The 17,088-nt window shown below is 52.6% G+C and overlaps 1 protein-coding gene across 2 annotated transcripts; it reads right to left on the bottom strand.

Annotated features, from left to right (window-relative positions):
* Positions 1-4,246: 4,246 nt before the first annotated feature.
* WDR55 (WD repeat domain 55) lies at positions 4,247-16,870 on the bottom strand. Of its 2 annotated transcripts, XM_073356082.1 has the most exons (9): positions 16,795-16,870; positions 11,882-11,941; positions 10,835-10,977; positions 9,615-9,715; positions 8,759-8,846; positions 7,725-7,904; positions 7,213-7,312; positions 6,713-6,882; positions 4,247-5,776 (listed from the first exon to the last, which is right to left on the bottom strand). In XM_073356082.1, exons 1-9 carry the CDS (start codon positions 16,810-16,812, stop codon positions 5,455-5,457), a joined length of 1,182 nt encoding a protein of 393 aa, XP_073212183.1. In that variant the 5' UTR covers positions 16,813-16,870; the 3' UTR covers positions 4,247-5,454. The 2 variants fall into 2 exon arrangements, with proteins under 2 accessions (XP_073212183.1, XP_073212184.1); XM_073356083.1 differs by lacking the exons at positions 10,835-10,977; positions 16,795-16,870 and adding an exon at positions 15,247-15,297.
* Positions 16,871-17,088: the final 218 nt, after the last annotated feature.

The following is a 17,088-nucleotide window of genomic DNA, read 5'->3' as shown; positions in this document are numbered from 1 at the left end:
GGTGGGCTAGTGCTCTGAGGTGGTACAGAGAATCAGTCTTAGTTGCCTGGCTAGTGAGTCTTGCTCACATGCTCAGGTCTGACTGACTGCTAGGTCTGGAGTCAGAAAGGAATTCCCCATGTCAGATTGTCTGGTGCCTTGGGGGGGGTTTAATCTTCCTCTGCAGCATGGATCCCCAGATCATCTGGCCATACTTTCGCCTGATCGATTCCCTGCCGTTACAGGGGCCTCAGGGACAGGTGACATCTCGATCTGTCCTGTTCTCTGCCTGTGGCACACAACAGTTGAGTCTCTTGAGGGCTAAATTACTTTAATTAATTAATTAAAATGTTTAGTTAAACATTTGGGTGAAATGTCATGGCCTGCGATGTACTGATCAGACTAGCTGAGCTAATTGTTCCTTCTGGCCTTAAACTGTGAATCAGTGAGTACGGCCAAGGCATTCGCCCATGTAGGGAAACAAAGCTGAGGTCCTACATACCCTACACACTGGAGCCATGTTAGAACTAGATTCCCAGCTCCCTCATAACTGAACGCACAAGGACTTACTGAGTTTTAACAGGTTGGCACATGTTTGACTTCATATATGGCTCATGTCCACATCAACATGGCTAACTCACAGCTCCTAACTGCATGGGTGTTATTGTGTTTATACCCTGTGCACAAGAAGGCCTGTGGCATCTGCCTGTGTATCCATGTAAACAGATAAGCCAGTCCTCCTTTCTCCTAGGTTGTGCACTGCACCCTGAGAAATGGCTGCTCTGGAACCAGCTGCTCTGTGGAGTTACAGCCACCTTTCCCCAGCATGCACTGATACAAACACGCCCATGCTGCATGGACAAGCCAGCACAGTTGCCATTCCTGCCGGGAAACATACTGCTGTGTGTGTGTCCCAACAGGGTGAGCTGTAACCAGGCCAAGTGACTCAGAGCCGGGTTACACAGAACGTGGTTCTCTCTGCTGCCTAGGCATAGCCAGAGCCTGCTCATGTTGAGTCCAGCTAGCAGGGCTCCAGGCTCGTCTCCCTCCCCATTGGTGGAATGGATTGTTTTCGGAGAACTGCGTTAGTCAAGCTGTGTTAAAGTAGAGGTGGGCAATTTTTTTTGGACAAATAGTTTATTAGCCCAAAAAAAAAAAAATGCAGTTTCTGTCAAGCCAAAACTATTAAGAACATAAGAACGGCCATACTGGGTCAGACCAAAGGTCCATCTAGCCCAATATCCTGTTTTCAGGCAGTGGACAATGGCCAGGTGCCCCAGAGGGAATGAACAGAACAGGTATCAAGTGATCCATCCCCTGTCACCTACTCCCAGCTTCTGGCAAACAGAGGCTAGGGACACCATGCCTGCCCCTCCTGGCTAATAGTTATGGATGGACCTATCCTCCTCCATGAACTTATCTAGTTATTTTTTTAACCCTCTTATACTCACAGATTTGACATGAATTTGCCAGATAGTTTTAGCCTGTAAATTTTTTGTTGGCCTGATTCACCAGGGGATTTAGGTGCCATTCACACCATAGAAGGGGATGGTGGAGCTGGTACCCTTACCCACACCATATAATCTCTAGCCCAGAGGCTAGCATGCTCCCCTGTAATGTGGGAGACCCAGGTTCAACTCCGTGCTCTGGACTGAGGCTATTTGTTTGTGGATCTCTCCCAATCTCTCCTTTGAAGCTATTCCACTTTGGGTAAAATGCCTGAATACTCATTAGAGCAGCATACAAATGTGAGAATGACTCTACAGCCCAACGGCTAGAGCACTCACTTGGGAGACTGAGGTTCCAGACCCCAGCCCTCTACTCCGAAGAATAATCAATCACCTACACAAAGTGGAACAGCTTCTGCAAGAGAGAGACTGAGAGCACCTCACGCCAATAGCCTGGGGTTAGGGCAGGCACTGCGAATGAAGGAGACCTGTGTTCAGAGCCCTGGCCCAGAGCAAGGATTCAGACCTGGGTCTCCCAAATCCCAGCTGAGTGCCTATCTGGTGGGCTGACATGTTTAAGGGTGGCAGGGACAGCAGTGCCTCCTCCGCTGGCTATTTTGTGACTCTAGCCCTTTACAAATACAAAAAAAAACAAAAAACCCCACACTATTTTGTTCACCCTGAACCGGACTTTTTCAAATTACCAACAATTTTACTAGGGCTGGCAAGGGCAGGCAGGCTGGGAAGCTGGCAGTCTAACGGTAGCTCGGTGTCAGAGGGGGAGGAGGAAAAGGAAGCAGAGGAGGGAAGGCAGGCAGGGGTGGGCCAGTACATCCTTCCTATAACCTCAACTGCATGAAGTCCCTCTTGTATCGCAGACAATGGCACGTTCTCTTCCACGCCTCCCCAGTGACTACACATAGTGAAGAGCTTGGCAAGGATCCATCTGTTCCCCAGATCCCTGGTGCTCAGCTCCCAGCTCCTGCACAAATGCCATGCAAAGGGATATACTCCAGCACCAGCCCAAATTAGTCCTGTGCCACTTTCTGCCCATTTAAAAAGCAACACAGGTAAAAAGAAACTCCCTGAACTCAGGGTCTGGCTCACTGCTGCCTGAATTGCTCCCTTCCAGGCCGCTTAGAAGGGCAGGGCTGTCTCTAGAGGGGCACAGGTTAGCCAGCTCCAGCCCCTCCACAAGAGGCTCTCATTCCTGGTGGTGAGAAGCCAGGAGGCCTCATTTCCTGTCTTGATAGGGGAACCTGGTGCCACAAGGCTGCCTCAGACATCTCAAGACCAGCAGAGAGCTGCCTTCACCACAGCAACAGCACTAGCTTGCCTGTAGCTGCTCTCTTCTTAGGGCAAGAGACCTAACCTCACAGGCTTCCAGCTCTCCCCTTCACACCTCCCCAGCCAAAGGCAGAAACCGCTCTTCTTAGGGCTAAATGGGCTCCATAGTTGCCCTCGACTTTTGTACAGATGGGGCAGCCCCAGAGCATGAGGCTGCCACTTCTTGGGTTTCCAGAAGTGCACAGGGGCATAGGCAACCCCTGACCCGCTCACACAGATCAGATGCACATGTGGAAAAATCTCAGCTCCTGTCTCCAGGGCCACTCTAGGTCCCTGATCTGGGCTCTAGGGCAACCCCCCACCAAGCTGCTCTTCGGTAACACAGACAGCCTGGCACTAGCCAAAGGGGTGCTGGAAAAACCATTATCCTGAATAGAGGCCTGCAGTGGCTCTACATGCAGGAATGGAAGCTGACACTGAATTGGGGTGCAACAGCCAGACACCTGGGCCCACCACACTCCTCCTTCCCTGGGGCTTCTCTGCATGTCCCCTGCCCCTGGTGACAACCAGCCCCATAGGCGGTCAACCTGAGTAAGGAATGTCAGGCCAGCCCCCTCAGTCATAGAATCATAGAATATCAGGGTTGGAAGGGACCCCTGAAGGTCATCTAGTCCAACCCCCTGCTCAAAGCAGGACCAATTCCCAGTTAAATCATCCCAGCCAGGGCTTTCTCAAGCCTGACCTTAAAAACCTCTAAGGAAGGAGATTCTACCACCTCCCTAGGTAACTCATTCCAGTGTTTCACCACCCTCTTAGTGAAAAAGTTTTTCCTAATATCCAATCTAAACCTCCCCCACTGCAACTTGAGACCATTACTCCTCGTTCTGTCATCTGCTACTATTGAGAACAGTCTAGAGCCATCCTCTTTGGAACCCCCTTTCAGGTAGTTGAAAGCAGCTATCAAATCCCCCCTCATTCTTCTCTTCTGCAGGCTAAACAATCCCAGCTCCCTCAGCCTCTCCTCATAAGTCATGTGTTCTAGACCCCTAATCATTTTTGTTGCCCTTCGCTGGACTCTCTCCAATTTATCCACATCCTTCTTGTAGTGTGGGGCCCAAAACTGGACACAGTACTCCAGATGAGGCCTCACCAATGTCGAATAGTCAGGAGAGCCAAGATAATTTCTGCTGTGTCTTTTGGTCGCTCCCTCAGCTTGTACGTCAAATCTGAATCTTAGAGGCCAGAGATGAAAGGCCTTGTAACTTACTGGGCCACATCCCTGTCCCCATGCCTTCCGACTGCACTACGAAACGCCTGCTCCCGATCTCTGCCAATCCACTTCCCCATTTAAGTAGACACATGCAGAAAGCAGCGCGCACTCTCCCAGTCAGCAAATGCCATAGCAGTAGCAGTGTGATGGTCAGTCACACACTCTCACTGTTACAACATACTGGCAGTACTGATCTAATAGCAAACTCTGCTGGATTATCACATGCACCCCAACCCCATCACATAAAGTGATCCCGGCCAGCTTGGGACACAGGCTTCCTGGTGGTTTATTCACATACAAATTCACAATGGGAATCAGTTACTCTCCTGAGACAGGCAGCACTGGGGCTCTGCACTGTAGCTTGTCCAAGTTTCTTGTCTACATGAATCTTCCCAGCTTGGAGAGAAGCTGGTGCAACTGGCTGTTTTTCTTGAAGACACCTTTAAAGGGAGGAGAAGTTGTGAGGGTGGCTGGGGAGAGCCTGGCCTGTCAGAAATACAGCTGGCAACAGTGCCCATATTGCCCAGACCAGCGAAGGGGCTCTGAGCTCAGTAGTTTGTAGCAAACTTCAAGAGGCCAGGGAGGGGGTTGGTGTGAAACATGGCTGGCAGCCGGGGGGATTCTTCTTCCCATTCCCCTCCCTGTCCCACATCTCATTACTACAGGTGCCTAAGCAGCAGTTCTGAGAAAGTGGCTTTCGGCATCTCGGGTGACACAGGAGCAACGGGGAACCCTCTGCTGTGTAATCCCAGAGGCAGCACTCAGAGCTCAGGCACCTGCTTCAGACAAGCACAGCCAGATGCTCTAGGGCCCTGGCTCAGTGCTCCATGCAGAGGAGACTGGAATTCACATTGTTCCCTGCATTTCCCATGCTCCAGAGGCTGCAGGGATTCTTTGGTACACAAAGGAGTTTGGAGAGAGCTCCTGGAGCACAGACTACCACATTCACCGCTAGGCTCCTGCCAACCAGCAGGGCTGGGGAAGGAATTCAGGACTCAGCCCTGGTCTCATAAAGCAGCTGGTGCTCATGAGAGCTCACAAGGGAAGGGCTGGGGCAGAGGGTGGAAAGGGGTCTGAGGTAGGTTTTTTCCTCTTGGAGAGAGAAAACTGGAGACACTCCTTTCCCATCAGGAGAGTTGCTTCTTTCCAAACAAAGCCTGGTCATCCCAGCTGGCAGGAGGTTCCAGCCCCTCTCCCAATAAGACCTCTATTGGCCTTTAATGAGGAATGCAGAGAGGGATGTTGCGCCTTGTCAACTCAGCTGCACCAAGGGCCCTGCTAGCACTCTGGCCTGCAGGAACACTCCCAGATGAGCCAGTCCTCTATGGGGAAATAAGCTTGGCCTCCAACTGCTTCCACAACACAGTGAGGATGCATCCTTCCCATGGCTACAGAATCTGCTGGCTTCATAGTCCATGTCCCTACGGAGCTTTCTGGCCATGGAATCTCCCAGAGGCCACTGGGCTTCCATCAGTTACTGTCATCGCTGTCGCTCTCCTCCTCCTGCTCCTCCTTTGGGGCCTCTGCCTCCTCTCTCATGTCGGCAAAGAAGTCCTCTCTGCCGCCCAAGGCTTTGCAGCTCAGGGCCTTCAGCTGCCCACTCTTCTTCCTCTTCCGGTAATCATCCACCACCATGGAGCGGAGTGATGAGATGTCCCAGAACTTCACCTTCTGGTCATGGCCACTGCTGGCCAGCAGCTGACCAGTGTGGGACTTGGCCAGCTGTTCAATGGGCTCCCCCAGGTGCTGCCCAATGCTGCCTATCACCCGATTAGGTAAGATATTCACCGCCCTGGGACAAGAACAGAAGCTTGATTAATGGAGGGCCAGCTGTGCAGTAACTATGCGTGGTACTCCAGCCAACCCACCCACCAAAAGGAGGTGTTCTGGGGCACTAAGATTAGAAGACTATATAATATAGGGCCAACTGTCCAGTAACCTTGTATGCTACCCCATCACTACCTACCAGATGGGGGTCCTCTGGGATGCTGAGAGCTTAGAAGAGGGAAAATGCCAACTGGTTTAAAACCCCAAATTCAGGGCTTAGTAAGCAAGCTCAGAAAATTCATCTCCAAGGAGATGGATCCTCACTTCACTGTCAGGAATTAATATAATGAATCCAAATCCAGCAGCAACAGGTGGGGAGAGCTGAATGCCAGAACCCATGAAGGGAAATGCACTGAGAACAGGAGCACCCAGAATGAAACACACAGTGGGAACAGCCCTGAACACACAGCAAGGCCAGCCTGGGGTTTTGATTTCTTCCAGTTTAACTGCCTCCATGGCGTTAGCAGCACAGCTCCCAAGAGTTCCCACCAACAGCCCTTTCATGGAGGCACCCAGAAGGATCCAACCCAATAGGCTGTCTGAAGTCCATCCCCCAGCATCAGGGCAGGAGCTTCCCTTGCAGTACCTCTGCCAGGGCTTTGCCCTGTCCGCTTGTAATGTGCCCTACCGATGGGGCTCCCACCTCTTCCCTTGGTAGATTATTCCATGACTGCATTTGCCTTTGGCAAATATCTCCTGATATTTTGCCTACCTCAATTCTACCCCAGTACTCCTACTCCCTTTGCCCTTCTCCCCCGCCCCCCACTCTCCCTGCTATTCACACCCTGTAGATCCTCTGAGCAGAAGTTCATCCCGTCCTCCTAGCCCCGCTAGCAGAAACAAGGCAAGCAGCCCCCTTTTCCCAGCCTCCCTGCCAGGAGCCAGCACTGGGCTCTCTCACCTGATGACTCCATCGATGGAACCCGTGCACAGGACATTCTCCGTGACAGGGACCATGCAGTCAATGGACTCGGCCTTCACTGCAAAGCGGTCGCTCGTGGCACCAAAACCGTCCCAGTTGAAGAGATAAATGGTCCCCTCGCTAGAGCCACACACCACTTTCTTCCCCCTCTGGACAAGAGGTGAATGAGGTGGAGCTGAAAAAGCAGTAGCTCAGGACAGGACCCTCCCCTCCCCACATGGGCTCTCTAGCAGGAAGTGCTCAGTCAGGGGCCGATAGCACAGGGAGCAAGGGACAGAATGGGCTCCTTTCCTCTTAGTCAAGGGAGTCCACATGTTTAACTCAGCAGGGTCCTTCGAGCTCATAGCTGAACATTAAAGGGAACTGGGGCGCCCACCGCTGCCCATGTCTGGGACAGCTCAGTGCTGAGGCAGGGAAGCCTGGCTCCATATTGCTACTCCCACATGAAGGACAGTCACAGGTGGCCTGTGAGCTCCTACCTTCATCAGCGCGATGGACGTCAGGTCTCCACTCTGAGGCTCTGAGAGCAGCTCAAAGCGCCGTCTCTTGATGTTGAAGACACCCATGGTTCCATCACCGCTGTGGGAACCAAAGTGGTAAATTGCATTCACTTAAACATGGGATTCCTCACTTCCTGTCCTGGCAAGTGTTACCTGTACACCTCCCAGAGGTGGCTGCATACTTCAGAGAGAGGGTATAAGTGATTCCCCCATTTGGGATCATCCAGGATGAGAAGCACAACAAACTCCAGTGATTACAGAGAGTCTGGGGTCAGACAGAGGGTCTGGAGCCATGGGGATAACAGCACTTACCCCCTCCTTTGAGGGTGGAGACAACCATGCCATCTGCATTAGATAAGCAGAACCAACGAGGTGCAAAAAAACCTGCTCTCCCCCTAGGGGAGCTGCTCTCAGACCCCCTGGAGCAGGCTTTGCTACCTGATTTGCCCACAGGCACCTGCGGCGCACGTGGCTGAGGAGCCCACCATCACCTGGTGGTGAGCAGGAGCTTCTTGTTCTCGTCTATGGCCATGCTGCTGATGTACTCCTCATGCTGCCGCATCTCCATGATGTCTGTGCCTTTGCGGAGGTCCCACACCTTCAGCATCCCACCATCATCCCCCGTGGCAAAGAGGTGGTCATCTATCACCAGCAGACTGTTCAGGGCCGAGCTGTGGAGACCCCCACTCCAGTCACCAGCAGCATCGGGGACTGTGAGAATCTTTCTAGCTGAGGCAGCCCTGTGAGATGCTCCCTGCTGTGGCAAGGACTGGAGACACCTCAGAGAGCCATCTGCCATTCAAAGGCCCTGTCAGGGAGGTCTGACTAGATGGCGGCTCTAGCCACAGTACCGAGCACAGGTGGAATCTGGGGGAGTGGGGAGTTTGGCACCCCCAGCACGCTGGGTGCTCCTAGGGTGAGGGAACATGGAAGGAGCCCATCTTCAGGCAGTGGAGAGCTCCCTGAAAGTTCTCGACCCTCTCAAGGGGGCCATCTGGAGAGGGCAGCGCCTCCCATCAGTGTGTGTGGGGGAGGAAGGAATCAGCTCCCTCCAGAGCTAGTTCCTGCAGCCCGACTCAGCCAGAGGGGTGCTAGAGGGTGACTGGTGGCCATCTGGACGCAGCAGGCAGCCACTACAGTTCCGGCCCCACGGCTGGCTCCAGGGTTTTGGTCATTTGGCCTGCTCTTTGCCCCAGCGTCCCACCTGAGTCTTTGACAGCCCCACCATGCAGGGCAGCCTTAGGGCAGATTTCCCTGCTCCCCATCCCACACATGGCCCAGCCAGCACCGAGCAGCACTCAGCGTCAGGGATGGACACGATGGGCAAGAGAGTGCATGGGAGACCAGCTCCCTGCCAAGGGGAGCAGCCAGCTTTAGTGGAAACATGAGCCAAAGAACACTCAGGGAGGAACCACTCTCCTGCTCTAGGGACCTTGGGAAGCCAGTTCCCAAGATGCCCTTGCTGGGCAGGGCAGGGCAGGGCTGGAGGGTTGCGTGGGACTGGGAATTCCCTATAGACACATACCTGTGAGCCTTGGAGAAGCGTGTCACCAGCCGGCCCTCCTCCACGTTCAGGATGTGGATGGATTTATCCTTGGACACAGTGAAGAGCTCTGGCAACAAGACACACAGTATACATTCGGCACCCCCAGCCCATTCAGCAATCGGAGCAGCAGGAGTGACACCGAGTTACTCAACTCCAGTGCCCATGTCCTGTGCTTATCCCTCACCAGCAACATTCCTGCAGGATTACTGTTACTCCTGGGCTCTGTGATCACAAAGCCAGCCAGGATCCAGCGTAGTGCAGTGTGCTAGGGAGCAGAAACACTGCAGCAGAATGGGACTTCTGAGCTACAGGGAGGAATCCCTTGGCAGTCTGGTGAGGGAGGAGAAAGCGCAGCATGGGAGAGTCTCAGCCTGGGAGCCCTGCCCCCGCCACACCTCTCAGATTTCTAGTCTCCACAGTACTGACTGAATGAATGGCTCTGAACAGTCACTGTGCAACAGTCAAGCAGCCCCAGCCCTGCCTCTCTACACTCTCCCTGTGCTCCCCAGGCTCTCTGGATCCCTCACTCCCAGGCATAGCTGATTGCAGGGGGATCTTATCCGCAGGCTGGGAGCTCAGCACATTTCCTGAGCCAACCACAGCTCGGCCTGCTCAGCAATTGGCTGAGAGACTTCTAAACAAAACCCAGCAAACTCCTCAAACTGTTGCATGGCTGTGACCCAGAGAGGCTCAGCAGCCCCCCTTCCAGGGTGCAAGGAGAAGGGCTGCCCCCCAGAAGACAGAAAGGCATCCTCCTTGCTAGCTTGACCTCCACCCAGTGAGTTTGCACAGGTCACTACAATGGTGCGAGAAAGCCAAGGGGAGGTGCACTCACTGTGTCCATCATGGGAAAAGGACACTTCCCGGCAGGATTTCAGGTGATGTCCTGAAGACCAGAGCTCCCGGTTCCCACCCTCCAGGCAAGAGTACGAATACCTGAAACAAAAGCATGTGTGTTAAGGGGACACCAGTGAGAAGCTGCTCCCTGTCTTGCCTTTCCAGCTGAGGAGCACAGCTTTTGGGCATGGAAGGAGCATTCAGATCCAAAGTTAGGGGCTCCTGGTACAGGAATGAGGAGGTGTGTGTCCAGAGGGGGCTTTCATGGTGCAGGACTGAAGAAAGGAGGGATGTGCCATGTCCAGATTGCTGGGGCATCGCCAGCCCCCAGGGATGGAAGAGAAACAGGAGTCAGGTTTGAGGAGCTGGATTCACATGGAAGAAAAAAGATCCCGGTGGAGCAGGAGCCCCAGCTGTGTGATGGGAAAGGAACAGATAGCATCTCAGCATCAAGGTTCAGCTCCCACAAAGGGAGACCCCTGCTTCCCAGCGCTCACTATCAGGAACTGGGGACTCCCCACAGTTAGTAGGAGACCAATCTTCAAACCAATGGGATTGTGAGGGACTGAACATGCCGGGCGGGTTCCCTAGAAATCTAATCTAATGCCTTCCAAGGCGGGTCACTAGAGAGGCACCATTGCAGCGGGGACAAACGGCAGGTGCAGTGAGAGGCAGAGACCTTGCGCTATACCTGTGTGAGTGCAATACAGATTTGTGGCAGCCAAATGGAGAAATGCCAGCCAAGAACCTGTTCCCAGGCTAAGCCCTTGGCGGAGGAAGGATGATGTGTCCCCAGCTACAGCATCCCAAATGCAATGCTCCAATACTAGAAGCAGCTTTGCCCAGCCTCAGTCTTCCTCTGCAGAGATAAGTGGGTTCTTCAAGCCAGATTAGACTTGGAGCATGGAAAACAACACCTGTGAACACACATCACTCTCCACTGGAAGCCTCTTCCCAAACCCACGGCTTCTCCTGGCACCATCACCTCCAGCAGCTGAGCCTGGCTCCTATCGACAGTGGTGGGGTAGAGCTGGATGGGCCATGGGGTCACGGACCCCTACCCACAGTTTTCACCCCATAGGGGCCCTTCTCTCTCCATCTCCTGGGTAGTGCTGACCCCTGGGGGTTTCCTTGCAACTCCCTGGTTGTACTGCCTGTTGCTAGGGCCTGTTGCTGATTATCTACACAGTGCTCTTCTCTCCGATAGATCCAACTCACACATAGACATCGCCGTCCACATCGCCAGCTGCAAGGATGTCCTGGCTGGGGTGGAAGGCAATGGTGTTGGCAGCAGCTTCAAAGGAGATGTCCTCTGGGGTGTCTCGGAGCCTGGGCTCCAGCTCCTCCTGCTCTAGATCTGCCTTTGTGGGGGTAGAGAGACATGAGCTAGACTGGGGGGGGGGGAGGGGACAGGACGGGACTATGGCCTGCGGGCTGGATCCAGCCCCTCAGGGCTTTGGATCTGGCCCATGGGCTTGCCACCCCCATGGTGCTGCGGGCCCCACTCCGCTCCAGGAAGCGGCCAGCACCACGGCCCCTGGGGGATGGAGGGCTCCGTGCACTGCCCTCGCCTGTGGGTACCTCCCCTGAAGCTCCCATTGGCTGGGAACAGGAAACTGCGGCCCATGAGAGCTTTGGGGGAGGTACCCACAGGCAAGGGCACTCAAACCTCTGTCCCCCCTCCCCCACCCAGGGGCCACAGGGACGTGGTGCCAGCCGCTTCCTGGAACAGAGGTGTGGGGCCAGGGCAAGCAGGCAGGGAGGGAGGGAGCCTGCCCTGGCCCCGGTGCGTGCTGTTGCCACCCCAGAGCCACTCCAGGTAAGCGGCACCGGGCTGGAACCCAGACCCCGATCCCCTCATGCACCCCAACTCCCTGCCCTGAGCCTCGCTGCAACCCAACTCCCTGTCCTGAGACCCCTGCCTATACCCCAACCCCCTGCCACACCCAACACCCCTCCTGCATCCCAACCCCCTGCCCTGAGCCCCTTCCACACACCAACCCCCTGCCCCAGCCCTACATTCATAGCCCTGCATGCAATTTCCCCACTCAGATGTGGCCTTCGGGCCAAAAAGTTTGCCCACCCCTGAGCTAGATGGTCAGCCAAGGAGCCACCGGGATGCTCAATTCCACTCTCCCCTATACGCACACAGGGGCTGCTAGCAGGGCCTACAATCCTACACTACTGAACCCTCCCCACATACAAGGGGACACCAGCAGAGCTCCCCACTGCCCATCCAACATACACCCAAAAGGGGGCGCCCACCTGCATATGCCCTGCATCTTCCTCCTCCTGCACGGCTGCCTCCAGCTCCTGAGACGTTCCCTAGGTGGAAGGAGAAAGAGACCATCAGATTTAAGTGGGGGAAGGTGCATCCTGGGGAGCAGGTTGCCAGAGCTGCCTCCAATCAGCTACAACCAAGGGAACACATTCAAGGCAAATGGACCCACTCCAGCCCCAGCAAGAAATGTTCCCTGGGGCCAGGACTCAGGAGATACTACTGTGACAGATATGACTATTTCCTTCTATAGCCTGGAAAAATCCCATTGAATTAAGTATCTTTCGAGTCCACTGTATCAAACATAAAGGTTACGTGTTATCAAGGATTGTATGTGCTCGCTGGGGGGAGATGGGGTGTGAGTTAGGAACTTCAAATTACTATACTGAATAATAAGCCCAGAATGAGTTTTTGGACACTGTGTCAAGTGGGGGAATCTCCAGGGGAGGAAAATGCAAATTATGCAAAAGCCCTCTGGAGCTATATCCTGAGAAGAGGATGATTGTCTACTGCTTATCTGTTTCCAGAATCTGAAGATCAAAGGCCCAGGCTGTAGAAAGGAAAGACTAACCTATTCACGGATGTACTTGTTCTGAGCTGAAGCTGTTATGAATAAGGCCCTACCAAATTCACAGCCATGAAAAAAAACACGTCACGAACCGTGAAATCGGGTCTCCCCCTGTGATATCTGGTCTTTTGTGTGCTTTTACCCTATACTGTACATGTTTCATGGGGGAGACCAGCGTTTATCAACTTGGGGGGGGTTATCAAAAAGGGAATTGCAGGGGGGTTGCAAGGTTATTTTAGGGGGATCGTGATATTGCCACCCTTACTTCTGTTCTGCCTTCAGAACTGGGCAGCCAGAGGCTAGTAGCTGTTGGCTGGGCACCCAGCTCTGAAGGAAGCACCCTGCCAGTGGCAGCGCAGAAGTAAGGGTGGCAATGCCAGACCATGCTCCACCCTTACTTCTGCACTGCTGCCTGCAGAGCTGGTTGGCTGGAGAGTGGCGGCTGCTGATTGAGGGCCCAGCTTTGCAGACAGCAGCGCAGAAGTAAGGGTGGCAATACCATACCATGCCATTCTTACTTCTGTGCTGCTGCTGACGGCGGCTCTGCCTTCAGAGCTGGGCTCCTGGCCAGCAGCCACCGCTCTCCAAATCTGAAGGCAGCGCCGCTGCCAGCAGCAGCGCAGAAGTGAGGGTAGAAGTACCACAACCCCACACACAATAACCTTGCGACTCCTCACGGCTCCTTTTTGGGTCAGGACCCCTACAATTACAACACCATGAAATTTCAGATTTAAATAGTAAATTTCATGATTTCAGCTATTTTTAAAATCCCTTGACTGTGAAATTGACCAAAATGGACCATGAATTTGGTAGGGCCCTAGTTATGAACTTGTAGCCACAGAAAAATCCCTTTGTGGGCTTTGAAGGACTGACTTCACCAGAGCCCTTGTTGGAGTGAGAGGGTGATCTCTGGAAAGCTTATTAGCATGCTTTGTTTTAATGTTTTCTCTGTAATGCTTTCACCTTCAGAATAAATGTGCTTGCTTAGAAAGAGTTGTGGGGTAACTTGTAACTGTGCACAATTACACTGTTTAAAGCCTCTGAAGAGAGAGAGCAAAGTGCAGCCACTGGCCTGTCCAGGCTGCCCGGCTTGCTGGGAATAACACAGTGTAGGTAAGTATCAGAGGGGTAGCCATGTTAGTCTGGATCTGTAAAAGCGGCAAAGAGTCCTGTGGCACCTCATAGACTAACAGACGTATTGGAGCATAAGCTTTTGTGGATTCACCCACAAAAGCTTATGCTCCAATACGTCTGTTAGTCTATGAGGTGCCACAGGACTCTTTGCTGCTTTTACAGTGTAGGTAGGGAACTGTGCAGCCAAGAAAAACCCCAGTCAGGAGGGAGAGAGACCCATGCCTCCACCCAGCAGAGGGGGAATACAAGTGCAGTTGCCCTGAACTATAACAGCTGCTCCTCTCACAGCATGTCAAAGGGAAGACAAAATGTCCCTGAGTCCTCCATGGGGCACAAAGAGAAGGGCAGGACTACTGGGCTCCATTGAGGAACAAGAGTTGCTGCTAAGGACCCGCAAGGGATGGGAAAGGAACACCTACTGTTTAAAAAAATGGAATCAGTTAACACAGCCCTTCTCCTGCAGTGTGGACGGAGCCTTAGGCCTGGTCTACACACAGAAATTGGACTGGTTTAACTAAATCTGTGTAAAAACCAGTTTAGTTAAATGAGTGAAAGTCCCTGTAAATCAATACATGTGTGTCCGTAAAGGAGTTTGCTGTGGTGTAACTGAATCAGTTTAAAAACACATCTTTGGTTAGACCAGTGCAAGTTCGTGTGTAGCCACTGTTGAAGAGGTGAATGTACTGAATCAAAGAGTGCAGACAGACAACGCCAGCAAAGCCAGATATGATGCAAGCAGGTCAGGGCCCCAGGTATAAGGGGGACAAACTAATTGCTGTAGAATCATGCTCAGGAATCTCGGCACTCCTTTTAGAAACAACACAAACACCTACTACAGGACAGGCCCAACAAAGAAAATAACAGAATGCCACTAGCCATCACCTTCAGCCCCCAACTAAAACCTCTCCACCACATCATCAGGGATCTACAACCTATCCTGAAGGACGACCCATCACTCTCACAGATCTTGGGAGACAGGCCAGTCCTTGCTTACAGACAGCCCCCCATCCTGAAGCAAATACTCACCAGCAACCACACAACAGAACCACTAACCCAGGAACCAATCCTTGCAACAAAGCCCGTTGCCAACTGTGTCCACATATCTATTCAGGGGACACCATCATAGGGCCTAATCACATCAGCATCATAGGGCCTAAGCACATCAGTCACACTATCAGAGGCTTGTTCACCTGCACATCTACCAATGTGATATATGCCATCATGTGCCAGCAATGCCCCTCTGCCATATACATTGGTCAAACTGGACAGTCTCTACGTAAAAGAATAAATGGACACAAATCAGACGTCAAGAATTATAACATTCAAAAATCAGTCAGAGAACACTTCAATCTCTTTGGTCACTCGATTACAAACCTAGAAGTTGCAATTCTTCAACAAAAAAACTTCAAAAACAGACTCCAACGAGAGACTGCTGAATTGGAATTAATTTGCAAACTGGATACAATTAACTTAGGCTTGAATAAAGACTGGGATTGGATGGGTCATTACACAAAGTAAAACTATTTCCCCATGTTTATTCTCCCTTGTTCCTCAGACATTCTTGTCAACTGCTGGAAATGGTCCACCTTGATTATCACTACAAAAGGTGTCTTCTCTCCCCCCCCCCCCCCCCCGCTGGTAATAGCTCACCTTAAGTGATCACGCTCATTACAGTTTTCAGAGTAGCAGCCATGTTAGTCTGTAACCACAAAAAGAAAAGGAGGACTTGTGGCACCTTAGAGACTAACAAATTTATTTGAGCATAAGCTTTTGTGGGCTACAGCTCACTTCATCGGATGCATTTGTTACAGTGTGTATGGCAACACCCATTATTTCATGTTCTCTATGTATATAAATCTCCCTACTGTATTTTCCATTGAATGCATCCGATGAAGTGAGCTGTAGCTCACGAAAGCTTATACTCAAATAAATGTGTTAGTCTCTAAGGTGCTACAAGTGCTCCTTTTCTTTTAACACAAACAAGCTATCAAGCCTTAGCACTGATGCCTGTGAAAAAAACCTTTCAAGTGCAACCCAAACATTAACACATAGGCAGATCCACCCAGGCCTATAGGCAGCCAGTAACAAGAGTTCTCAGGTATGAACTGGCCCATTCATCTCAATGAGACTGGAGGCTAATGATATTTAAAATACAAACTCTAGTAGCTACTACATAAGAATTACCATACTGGGTCAGACCAAAGAGCCCAGCTAGCCCAGTATCCTGTCTTCCCACAGTGGCCAATGCCAGGTGCTTCAGAGGGAATGAACTGAACAGAGGTAATCATCAAGTGATCCATCCCGTCGCCCATTCCCAGCTTCTGGCAAACAACCTGGCTAATAGCCATTGACGGACCTATCCTCCATGAATTTATCTAATTCTTTTTTGAACCCTGTTATAATCTTGGTCTTCACAACACCCTCTGGCAAGGAGTTCCACCAGTTGACTGTGCGTTGTGTGAAGAAATACTTCCTATTGTTTGTTTTAAACCTGTTGCCTATTAATTTCATGGGATGACCCCTAGTTCTTGTGTTATGAGAAGGAGTAAATAACACTTCCTTATTTATTTTCTCCGCACCTGTCATGATTTTATGGACCTCTATCAGATCCCCCACTTCCTCATCTCTTTTCCAAACTGACAAGTCCCAGTTTTTTAATCTCTCCTCAGTTGGAAGCTGCTCCATGCCCCTCATCATTTTAACTCCTCTGCTGAGCGCGTGGGTAGGAACATCGGGCTAAACCGCTTGCCCCTGAGTGCAGGAACAGGCCTGTCCTGGGGCCGGGAGCCGATGGCCGGGTTTGCTGAACCGGGAAATGCGGGATTCAAACCACCCTTCCCCGCGCCAAAGGAGGGAAAGAAAAGTTTCCTCCCGTTACCCGGCGCCAGAAGCCTCGAGCCGCCTCCCGGGCGCCGCAGCCTCCTGCCCCCCGGGCCCCGCCAGCAGCTTCCCTCTCTCAGGCGGCTGCAGCCCCGGGGGTCGATCCGCAGCCCCGCGCACGCGGGGGCAGCCCAAGAAACCCGCGGCCGGACCGGGACACGTAGGCCGCTGACTGGCCGCGGGGAGAACAGGGTCCCGCGAGGCGGGCGGGGTCGGGGCAGCGGGGGGGGTCGCATTCCCCCCCAAAAAAACCGCCACCAGCTCGGGTCGTGAGGGAGTGGCCGGCTCGCTCTGATGGAGGAATCGGCTCGCGCTCACCTCTCTGGGCGCCACCATCTCGCCACGGAACGGTCCTGGCAGGGAAGGAGTGGATGCGTTCCAGTCAGGCGCTTGAGCTAGGCGCCGGGTTAGCCTTTCCTCTTCCAGGACCCGTCTCGGGGAGGGCAATTTAAAGGGTTTATGACGTTTATCTTCTCGCTTGTCGTTTGCATGGTCAAGCCCAGCTGAGAACTCTTAGGCTCTGCAGACGGAACAGGCTACGCGGTTGGCATTAGTTCAGTGGTTACTTCTAAACTTTAAAGTTTTGAAACACCAGCCCCTCAGGGGGTTCGA

This window comes from Lepidochelys kempii, chromosome 8, assembly GCF_965140265.1.
Source record: "Lepidochelys kempii isolate rLepKem1 chromosome 8, rLepKem1.hap2, whole genome shotgun sequence".
In the NCBI taxonomy this organism is placed as follows: domain Eukaryota; kingdom Metazoa; phylum Chordata; order Testudines; family Cheloniidae; genus Lepidochelys; species Lepidochelys kempii.
The sequence above is the reverse complement of the archived record's forward strand: the minus strand, read 5'-3'. Positions and strand labels throughout refer to the sequence as shown.

What these genes read in the sequence shown, in the direction of transcription:
- WDR55 (XM_073356082.1), bottom strand. An exon ending in CGCTTCTCCAAGGCTCACAG is followed by an intron (nt 7,905 to 8,758) that starts GTATGTGTCTAT and finishes GGGTCTCCACAG; the next exon opens with CTCGGCCCTGAACAGTCTGC. An exon ending in AAGCTCCTGCTCACCACCAG is followed by an intron (nt 7,313 to 7,724) that starts GTGATGGTGGGC and finishes TGGTTCCCACAG; the next exon opens with CGGTGATGGAACCATGGGTG.